Source organism: Mandrillus leucophaeus, unplaced genomic scaffold (assembly GCF_000951045.1).
Source record: "Mandrillus leucophaeus isolate KB7577 unplaced genomic scaffold, Mleu.le_1.0 Scaffold504, whole genome shotgun sequence".
NCBI classification, from domain to species: domain Eukaryota; kingdom Metazoa; phylum Chordata; class Mammalia; order Primates; family Cercopithecidae; genus Mandrillus; species Mandrillus leucophaeus.
Window position 1 is genome coordinate 1,177,285 of NW_012105410.1, and position 11,715 is coordinate 1,188,999.

The window sequence follows — 11,715 nt, forward strand, 5'->3', positions numbered from 1 at the left end:
GCCAAGCATGGTGGCTCACGCCTGTAATCCCAGCACTTTGGGAGGCCAAAGTGGGTGAATCATCTGAGGTCAGGAGTTAGAGACCAAACCTGGCCAACATGGCGAAACCCTGTCTCTACTAAAAATACAAAAAAAATTAGCCAGGCATGGTGGCACATTCCTGTAGTCCCAACTACTCAGGAGGCTGAGGCAGGAGAACCACTTGAACCCAAGAGGCAGAGGTTGCAGTGAGCCGAGATCATGCCACTGCACTCTAGCCTGGTTGACAGAGTGAGACTCTCAAAAATAAATAAATCAATAAATCAATAAATAGGCAATTCATTAGGAAAGAAATACAAATGGCAAATAACCATATGAAAAGATGACAAACTCAAGACACGCAAATTAAAATGAGACATAATTTTCACTAACAAAAAAAATTTTTTTTTTAGGCCAGGTGCAATGGCTCACACCTGTAATCTTAGCACAATGGGAGGCCGAGGTGGGTGAATCATCTGAGGTCAGGAGTTAGAGACCAGCCTGGCCAACATGGTGAAACTCTTGTCTCTACTAATAAATACAAAAAGGCACGCATGGTGGCGCATGCCTGTAGTCCCATCTACTTGGGAGGCTGAGGCATGGGAATCTCTTGAACGCAGGAGGTAGAAGTTGCAGTGAGCCAAGATCGTGCCACTGTAGTCCAGTCTGGGTGACAGAACATGTCTCAGTCTCAGAAAAAAAAAAAAGGCCGGGCGCAGTGGCTCACGCCTGTAACCCCAGCACTTTGGGAGGCCGAGGCAGGCGGATCACAAGGTCAGGAGATTGAGACCATCCTCGCTAACATGGTGAAACTCCGTCTCTACTAAAAATACAAAAAATTAGCTGGGCATGGTGGTGGGCACATGTAGTCCCAGCTACTCGGGAGGCTGAGGCAGAAGAATGGCATGAACCCAGGAGGCGGAGCTTGCAGTGAGCCGAGATCGCCCCACTGCACACTAGCCTGGGCGACAGAGCCAGATTCCATCTAAAAAATATATATATATGTTTGTTTGTTTGTTTATTTATTTATTTATTTATTTAGACATGGGATCCTGCTGTATCGCCCAGGCTAGAGTGTGGCATCTATTCACAGACAAAATGAAAGTGCAGTACAGTCTCAAACTCCTGGGCTCAAAGGACTGTTCTGGGACTTCAGCTTTCCGTGTAGCTGGAACTACAAGTCCATGCCAGTGCTTCCAGCTAACAATAAATGTTTTATAAAACTCAGTTTGGGCTGGAAAATAGAAATGTAAATTAATACAACTTCTCTGGTGGATAGTCTGGCAATACTTATCAAAATCTCCAATTCATAATGCATTGACTCAGCAATTTCAATTCCAGGAATTTATCTTACAAATGTACAGGAACAAGCTTACAAAGACATATGAAAATGGCTGGTGTACCATTTTTTGAAACAGCAAAAAACTAAAACAACTTAAATGTCCAGCATTAAGATATAGTCATACACACACATAATATAAATCTTCATATATATATAAAATCTTCCTGAAAGATACACAAGAAATTGCTATCAGTGGATATCATGAGGGAGTTAAGATTGGGAAAGAGGGCGGGGAGAGGTGGCTCACGCCTGTAATCCCAGCACTTTGAGAGGCTGAGGAGGGTGGATCACGAGGTCAGGAGATCGAGACCATTCTGGCTAACACAGTGAAACTCCGTCTCTACTAAAAAATATAAAAAATCAGCGGGCCGTGGTGGTGGGCACCTGTAGTCCCAGCTACTTAGGAGGCTGAGGCAGGAGAACGGCATCAACCCAGGAGGCGGACCTTGCAGTGAGCCGAGATCAGGCCACCGCACTCCAGTCTGGGCAACAGAGCGAGACTCCGTCTCAAAAAAAAAAAAAAAGGCTGAGAAAGGGGAATAAAATTTAACTTTTCGTCATATACCCTTCTGTACAGTTTAAGTTTATTCTTACCATATGCATCCATTTCAAATTTTTAACAGTTGATTATTTTAATGGTATTAGGTTGGTGCAAAAGTGCAGTTTTTGCCATTATTTTTACTTTTGCACCAACCTAATAATTTTTTTAAAAGACTTTCCTCAGAATATATACCAATTCAAAATAAACTTTGCCTATGGTTGAGGAGGGTAAGGGATAAGACCAAGGCTAGACAATAATGACTTGAACATAGACCTTTTTGTTTGAATACCAAAAAGACAATGAAAGTCTGACAAAATGTTAATAGTTGCCAATTCTGGGTTTATTTGACATATTACTCTTTTACTTTTCTATATTTTTATATCTCTCAAAATAAAAAGTACAATTAAGAGATAAACAATTTTTTTAAAAACCTTTCCTTCACCCTACATCCCTCGTCAGTTCCTGCCAATATTTTCTTGACCCATTCAGTCTCAAACTTTATTAAAGCATTGTCTACAGTCATTTTTTCCTAACTCTTGGACTTTCATTCACTTGTCACCTCATGGTTAATTTCTACAACCTATCCACCCCACCTACCTAGACTATGCTCCAAGGTCACCAATGACCTCTAGATTGCTAAAATCCAAGGATACTATCATGTTCATGTTTTTCCTGATCTCTCAGTAGCACAGTTGAAACCGTAACATGGTTGGCCACTCTTTCCTTCTTGAAACGCTCTCCTCTTGCCTGCCATGATACTATACTATCCAGGTTTTCTCCACCTTGGTCTCTCTTCCTCAGCTTCATTAGCCTTTCTCCCTCTACCCAGATTTTTAAGGTTGAAATTCCTCAGTATATGATCCCTGGGTCTCTTCTCCACCTTTTCTCCTTAAGCGATCACATTCATTCCCATGGCTTCAATTAAAATTGACAAAATAATAACTTTCATATTTATAGTTTCAACTCACACCTATATTTTTAGCTCAAGATCAGTGTATCCAATGGGCTGCTTAATATATTCTTTGCAGGCACTCCACTATCACAAAAACCACAGAAAACCAAACACCACATGTTCTCACTCATAAGTGGGAGGTGAACAATGAAAACACATGGACACAGGGAGGGGAACATCACATACCAGGGCCCATCGAGGGGTGGGGGGCTAGGGGAGGGATAACATTAGGAGAAATACCTAATGTAGGTGACGGGTTGATGGGTGCAGTAAACCACCAGGGCATGTGTATGCCTAGGTAACAAAACTGCACGTTCTGCACATGTAACCCAGAACTTAAATTATAATTTAAAAAAAAAGAAAGAAAGAAAATATCCTTATTTCTAAAAACCCAAGCTAAATTATTCAAGGGTAAAGTATCATGATGTCTGATTTTTAAAAAGCTAACGTGACAAAATGTTAACAAAAGTTGAATCTAAATGGTGGGTAAAGAAATGTTCATTGGGTTATTCCTGGGGAAAAAATAAGCTTCTAAAACTACTAAACAGCAAGGATTATATCCTCTTAATTTTGTATCCCCAGCATCTAACACACAGTCTAATAAGATACATGCCTGTCATGAGAATGTACAAATAAAAAGTCCATTATTTTGAGATGCTGGGCTTCGGGTCCAGTAGAAATGGTGATTCCCTACACATTGCCGCCACCTTCTAAAATAATTAACGTATGTAAAGCCTCTTCCACACTTCCTTGCACACAGTAGGCATCAAGTAAAAAATGTTAGTTCCCTTCCTTACTTCCATTCCTTTATCTCTGATACTTGTTAGACACATGACAAACATCACTAAAATCCAACAACTCCACTGAAATTTCTCACATAATAGACAAAGGAAAAATGGCAAGTAATTGGGTTGAAACAGAGATGGAAATCCATTGAGTTAATCAGACTGAATGGACATTCATTTTGGATTAAACAGTGTGAGAAAAGTCCTAGCCTGATGATGGACATGCAAGACAGGTCTAGAATAGTAGCAGTATTAATAATAACAATTACAGCTGCTACTTTTTGAGCATTTTATATCTTTTTTTTTTTTTTGAGACAGAGTCTCGCTCTGTCGCCCAGGCTAGAGTACAGTGGTGTGACCTCGGCTCACTGCAACCTCCACTTCTGGGATTCAAACAATTCTCCTGCCTCAGCCTCCCAAGTAGCTGGGACTACAGGTGCCCGCCACCACACCCGGCTAATTTTTTGTATTTTTAGTAGAGACAGGGTTTCACCGTGTTAGCCAGGATGGTCTTGATCTCCTGACCTCATGATCCGCCTGCCTCGGCCTCCCAAAGTGCTGGCATTACAGGCATGAGCCACTGTACCCAGCCAAGCACTTTATATCTTTTATCTCACTGAATCTTCAAATGGTACACTGCAGTTTGTATTATAATTATCCTCTTTTCTTAATTTTTAAAATTTTTTTTTATTTAGGAGACAGGGTCTTGCTCTATCACCCAGGCTGCAGTGCAGTGGCACGTTCATAGCTCACTGTAATCTGGGCTCAAGTGATCCTCCTGCCTTAGCCTCCAGAGTAGGTAGGATCACAAGCCTGTGCCACCATGCCTGGTTACTTTTTTTAAAAAAATTTGTAAAGACAGTCTCTCACCACGCTCGCTACAACCTCTGCCTCCTGGGTTCAAGCGATTCTCCTGCCTCAGCCTCCTGAGTAGCTGGGATTACAGGTGCCTGCCACCACGCCCAGCTAATTTTTTGTATTTTTAGTAGAGACAAGGTTTCACCATGTTGGTCAGGCTGGTCTCAAACTACTGACCTCAGGTGATCCGCCCGCCTCGGCCTCCCAAAGTGCTGGGATAACAGGCGTGAGCCACCATGCCTGGCCTCACAGCCTGCTCATTTTTTAAAGTGAGGAAACCAAGCTACAGAGAAATAGCCAAAGATCACCGAATAAATATGTAGTACAGTTGGAATCCAAACTTACTGTAGAGCTCTTGCTCTTAACCACTACTTTATGTTCTCACCCATGGTTCTATTCCATGCACGCATGGAGGGGTGGGGTTTGGTTCAGGCCACTGTTCTCAAAGATATGGTAGGCTTCCTTCTAGGCACAATTATTATAGAATGCAAAATTATTATAGAGTGCTAAAGGGTCACTTAAAGTAGGCCAACTACATCAGGTAAAAACTGCTTACCTACAGAATAGATGGGCTTCTCTCTTGAAGTTCTAAACCTAAAAGGAGGGAGAAAGTATGTTGAATACAATTAGAAACCCGTATTTTATTTGCATAGTTTTCAAAATTTATATTCTGTCACTAAAGATGCATCAATGCTGTTTCCTTACTCCTTCCTTCCCTTCTTCCTTCCACAAACTTTAATAAGCACCTACTGTGTGCCAAAGTGCACATCCTGAGAATGCAAACATAAGTAAGATGTCTCTATCCATGGTCTAGTTGGGAAAGATGCTGGTAAACAAATGTGAGCCACAATATGGTATTGATTCGGAACAGAAACGTTCAAAATTAAATAGGACACAAAGGAAAGTACTGTCATTTCTACTAGGGAGGTGAAACTATTTTGAGGTGAGTTTTAAAAAACAAAAAAGTGGCCAGGCACAGCGGCTCATGCCTGTAATCCCAGCATTTTGGGAGGCTGAAGCAGGCAGATGACCTGAGGTCAGGAGTTCAAGACCAGCCTGCCCAACATGGCAAAACCCCATCTCTACTAAAAATACAAAAAATTACCCGGGTTTGGTGGTGGGCACCTGTAATCCCAGCTAATCGGGAGGCTGAGGCAGGAGAATTGCCTGAACTCGGGAGGTGGAGGTTGCAGTGAGCTGTGATTGTGCCGCTCTACTCCAGCCTGGGCAACAAGAGTGAAACTCCGTCTCAAAAAAAAAAAAAATACAGACAATAATACTACAATCTCATGGGACTGAAAATGTATCTTAAACTCTGAGTCAGTTTCCTCTTTTGTAAAATGATATTTACATTTGTCTTGTAGTGTTTTTTGTGAAGATTAAAGATAACAAAAAATAGCATGGTACCATAGGAGGTGTTTATTAAATAGCAGTTGACTCATTAAGATGGGATAATAGATTAAGATGGAAGGGGATACTATCACATTTGGGATTAAGAAAAAAAAAATTAAAAGTTAGAAGGGAAATAAAGGGAGAAAGCCCTCAATAAATGTTAAGGAATCAAGAAATCATCCAGGATCATGAGTGCCAAGTAGTTTAGGAAGATATACGATACATTATTTTATATCCTGTGGCTGCCACACACAAAAGACACTTGGTGCATATTTGCTGCTGAACAGGGAAATAAACCACCAAATGTATTTCATCAGCACCTAGAGAAAAACAATGGGGAGCCCAGGCACAGTGGCTCATGCCTGTAATATCAGCAGTTTGGGAGGCTGAGGAGCATGGATCACTTGAGGTCAGGAGTTTGAAACCAGCCAGGTCAACATGGTGAAACCCCGTCTCTACTAAAAATACAATCTACTAAAAATAGAAAAATTAGCCAGACATGGTGGTGGGTGCCTGTAATCCCAGCTACTCAGGAGGCTGAGGCAGGAGGATTGCTTGAACCTGGGAGGTAGAGGTTGCAGTGAACTGAGACAGTGCCATTACACTCCAGCCTAGGCTAAAGAGATTCTGTCTCAAAAAAATAAAGAAAAAAGAAAAACAATGGGGAGGTTGCACTTTATATACAGAACAGTTGGGAAAAAAAAAAAGACAACTTGGATTTGAATCCTAATTCCAACCCAAATTAGCTCCATCATGTTAAAACAACAGACCCCAGTTATTTATATAAAATGGAGATAATATCATCTGTTTTACCAGGTCACTATAAGGGTCAATTCATACATTTAACACATATTTATTAAATGCCTACTATGTGTCAGATACCATTCTAGGCCTAGGAATAGGGCAGTCCACAAAACTAAAAGTCCGTATCCCCATGATGCTTATTTTTAGGGGGCAAGGAAAGACAGTTAAACATTTTTATATATACAAAATGTGTCAGATGGTGACATCTGCTATAAAGAAAAATAAAGCAAAGCAAGGGAACAGAGATTGATGGATGGGTGTATATTTTACATAGAGTAGTCAGGGAAGGCCTCTTGGCTGGGATGACATTTGGGCAGAAACCTGAATAAAATACAGGGCAAGCCATATGGATATCTGAGGAAAGAATGTGCAAAGATCCTAGGGTGGGAAGGTGCTTAGATTATCAAGGAATAGGAAACCACAGTGTAGCTAATGCTGAGTAAGTAGTATAAAATGAGGATACAGATTATGGAAAGTCCTATAGGCCATGGTAAAGATTGCAGGTTTTATTTTGAGTAAGATGGGATACCACTGGAGAATTTGGAGCAAAGGAGTGATGTGAGCTAACTTGGCTTTAAAAGAATCATTCTTGGCCGGGCGCGGTGGCTCACGCCTGTAATCCCAGCACTTTGGGAGGCCGAGACGGGTGGATCATGGGGTCAGGAGATCAAGATCATCCTGGCTAACATGGTGAAACCCCATCTCTACTAAAAATACAAAAACCAGCCGGGCGTGTGGTGGGCGCCTGTAATCTCAGCTGCTCGGGAGGCTGAGGCGGGAGAATGGTGTGAACCCAGGAGGCGGAGCTTGCAGTGAGCTAAGATTGCGCCACTGCACTCCAGCCTGGGCGACAGAGCGAGACTCCGTCTCAAAAAATAAATAAATAAATAAATAAATAAATAAATAAATAAATAAATGAATAAAAGAATCATTCTTATGTTCATAATGTTAGGTATCTTTTAAAAAAAAAATCACTCTGCTTTACTGTGAAGAATTGAAGACAAAGGTAAATATAGGGAGACCAGTTGGGAGGCAAAGTGATAGCAGTAAAGGCAATGAGAAGACAAGGAGCTGATCCGTAGTGGTTTAGCAAAACAGAAAGCATGAGGCAAAAACTGGAGAAAGAAATGGTTCTAGGTCTGGCACAGTGGCTCATGCCTGTAACCCCAGCACTTTGAGCGGATCACTTGAGCTCAGGAATTCAAGACCAGCCTGGACAACAGGGCGAAACACTGTCTCTACAAAAAGTATGAAAACTAATGGGGCATGCTGGTACACGCTTATAGACCCAGCTACTTGGGAGGCTGAGGTGGAATAATCACTTGACCCGGGAGATCAAGCCTGCAGTGAGCTGTGATCATGCCGCTGCACTCCAGCCTGGGCAACAGAGGGAGACTCAGTCTCAATTAAAAAAAAAAAAAGGTTCTGTATATATTTCAAAAGTAAAGCCAACAAGTTTTGCTGAAGAAATAACAGCATCTGGCCAGACGCAGGGGCCCACACCTGTAATCACAGCAATTTGGGAGGCCGAGGTGGGCAGATCACTTGCAATCAGGAGTTCAAGACCAGCCTGGCCAACGTGGTGAAACCCCATCCCTACAAAAACACAAAATTTAGCCGGGCATGATGGCAGGTGCCTGTAATCCCAGCTACTTGGGAGGTTGAGGCAGGAGAATCATTTGAACCTGGGAAGCAGAGGTTGCAATGAGCCAAGATCACACCACTGCACTCCAGCCTGGGTGACAGAGTGAAACTCTATCTCAAAAAGGAAAAAAAAAAAAAAGAATTAACAGCATCAAGGATTAACTGCAAGTATTCTGGCCTCAGCAACTAGATGAATGGAGATGCTACTAACTGAGAATTGAGAAGGAGCAAGGTAGCAGGGGAGATGCTTGATGTGCTTATAGACATGCAAGTAAATATGATGAAAAAATGCTGTGTGAACTATGAAGCCAAAGGCAAATGTTACCTATCTTTAATTATTGTTATGAATATCCTTACCTTAAGAGAGAAAAGGCTTGCTTAAAAATGGTATTGTTCCTCAGGCACAGCACCTATAGCAAAACAGCCACGTTAGGAAAATCTTAAGCATTTATAGACCTCCAAGTATATCTTCTCAGAGAGGCAAGAAAAGCACAGTACACAAACCAAAAGAGGACAAAAATGTTTTTATCTAGCAAAGAACCTATCCTACAATTAACACCAAGCATGCAAACAAACCAAGGTCATCGTTCTCATTCCACCCACTACAGTAAATGCTCAAGAAACAGAAGTCCCCCTTCCACACTGCTTTTTCACTGTTTACCATTTCCAACTTAACCCATTTTTTTCTAATATCAATCAATAATTACTATGCATCTGCCATGCACAGCATCATGAGAGGGGCTTTATTAAGTCTTCTTTAATTCTCAAAACACTGCAAGACAATTTTACAAGTAAAGCAACTGAGACCCAGAGAGGTTATATTCCAAAAACTTATACCTAATAAGCTGCTAAGAGGACTGACTTAATGGCCAGGCGTGGTGGCTCAAGCCTGTAATCCCAGCACTTCGGGAGGTAGAGGCGGGCAGATCACCAGGTCAGGAGTTCAAGACCAGCCTGACGAACATGGTGTTGTCTGTACTAAAAATACAAAAATTAGCCAGGTGTGGTGGCGCGTGCCTATAATCCCAGCTACTCAGGAGCCTCAGGCAGAAGAATTGCTTGAACCCAGGAGGCGGAGGTTGCAGTGAGCCGAGACTGCGCCATTCTACTCCAGCCTGGGCCACAGAATGAGACGCTGTCTCAAAAAAAAAGAGGACTGACTTACTACAAAAGCTATGCCTCTATTACAGCACACTGTCTCTCTCAATAACAGTGATAGGTGGCTCACGCCTATAATCCCAGCACTTTAGGAGGCCAAGGTGGGTGGATCACGAGGTGAGGAGTTCGAGACCAGCCTGGCCAAGATTGTGAAACCCCGTCTCTACTAAAAATACAAAAATCAACCAGGCGTGGTGGTGGGCATCTGTAATCCCAGCTATTCAGGAGGCTGAGGCAGGAGAATCGCTTGAATCCAGGAGGAGGAGGTTGCAGTTAGCCGAGATCTTGCCACTGCACTCTAGGCTGGGCAACAGAGCAAGACTCCGTCTCAAAAAACAAAAATAAAATAAAAAAAACAGCGATAATGATCCTTCACAATGCAGGAAAGAACAAAAAAACAAATATAATGATAGCAATTGCAGCCTCGATCTCCCAGACTCAAGCAATTCCCTTGCCTCAGCCTCCCAAGCAAACGTCTGTTCTTTTGTTTGTTTGTTTTACGGGAAAGAAACAAAAAATGTCTGTTCTTAAGGTCCCATAACATCAAGAGAAAATCATGCCCAACTATGGATAACAATTTTAATTCTTTCAACATGGATGTATGAAAAGTCTAGTATGCAAAAACAAGGAAAATCTGAGAAACTATCAGTCAAGAGGAGCCTATGGAAAAGATGACGACTAAATAAAATATAATATCCTGAATGGGATCTGGAACAGAAAAAGGACACCAGAGAAAAATTAAGGAAATTTGAATAAAGTATGGACATTAGTTAATATAATATACCAACACTAGCTCATTAATTATAAAAAAAAAATCATGCTAGGCTGGGTGCAGGGGCTCAAGCCTGTAATCCCAATACTTTGGGAGGCCAAGGCAAGTGGATCACTTGAGGCCAGAAGTTCAAGACCAGCCTGGCCAACATGGTGAAACCCCGTCTCTACTAAAACTACAATAATTAGCCAGGGGTGGTGGTGCGTGCCTGTAATCTCAGCTACTTGGGAGGCTGAGGTAGCAGAATCGCATGAACTCAGGGGACAGAGGTTGCAGTGAGCAGAGATCACACCACTGCACTCCAGTCTGGGCAACAGAGCAAGACTCTGTCTCAAAAAATAAATAAATAAACCACACTAATGTAAAGATAATAGTAACAGGGGAAATTGGGATATACGAGAACTCTGTGTACTGTCATTGCAAGTTTTCTGTAAATCTAAAACTATTCTAAAATAAAGCTTATTTTTAAAAAGTCTGTTATAAGCCAGGTATAGTGGGTAATGCCTACAATCCAAGCATTTTCGGAGGCCAAAGTGGGAAGATCACTTGAGCCTAGGATTTTGAGACCAGTCTGGCCAACATAGGGAGACCCTTTCTCTACAAAAATTAAAAAATTAACCAGGCGTGGTGGTGCACGCCTGTGATCCCAGCTACTCAGGAGTCTGAGGTAGGAGGATCACTTGGACCCATGGGGCTGAAGCTGGAATGAGCCGTGACCGTGCTACTGCCCTCCGGCCTGGGGTGACAGAATGAGACCCTGTCTCAAGTTAAAAAAAAAAAAGAAGGCTTATATGCCAACCGCTATGCTGAAGAGTATATAAAAACAAAATGTAACTACAGGGATGAATCTTGAAAACATCACACTAAATAAAATAAACCAGTCAGAGAGGATCAAATATTATATGATTCCATTTCTGTAAAATATCCAGAATAGCCAAATCTATGGAGAAAGGAAGTCGATTAGTGGCTGTCTGGGGCTGGAAGGTCTGGGGAGCTGGGGATGACAGCCAAGGAGTATGGAGTTTCTTTTTTGGGATGATGTTCTCAAACTGATTGTAGTAATGGTTGTACAACTCTGTGAATATAATAAAAGCTACAGAATTGCACACTTTAAATAGGTGAATTGTAGGTTATGTGAACTATATTTCAATAAAGCTATCAAAAAATATATGCATAATCTCTGTCCTTCAGGCATTTGGATGGCTGGAGACACAGACATACATTTGTATTAAACAGCTAAGCAATACTGCAGGCATTGTATGAGGAAGTCAAAATAGGTGGTGTGAACAACAAGCATACCTGGCAGGAAATCCAGGGGGAAATGGCTAGGAGAAATCCTTAGCTTTTGCAGTTATAGATGTTGCTGCGGATCTGCTCATTCATGAGCCCTCTTCCTAGACAAATGCATATAGGCATGGATATACAAAGAGTTTGCCCACTACTTCAGGA

The 11,715-nt window shown here is 41.8% G+C and overlaps 1 protein-coding gene across 1 annotated transcript in view; it reads right to left on the reverse strand.

Moving 5' to 3' along the window:
* Positions 1-11,715, reverse strand: part of MRPL48 (mitochondrial ribosomal protein L48) — an 84,332-nt gene that overhangs the window by 55,800 nt on the left and 16,817 nt on the right. The window contains exons 2-3 of the mRNA XM_011996200.1: positions 8,694-8,746; positions 5,053-5,090 (exon numbers count right to left, since the gene is read on the reverse strand). Of these exons, the coding sequence (XP_011851590.1) occupies positions 5,053-5,090; positions 8,694-8,746 (91 nt within the window). The remainder of the gene's footprint in view (positions 1-5,052; positions 5,091-8,693; positions 8,747-11,715) is intronic.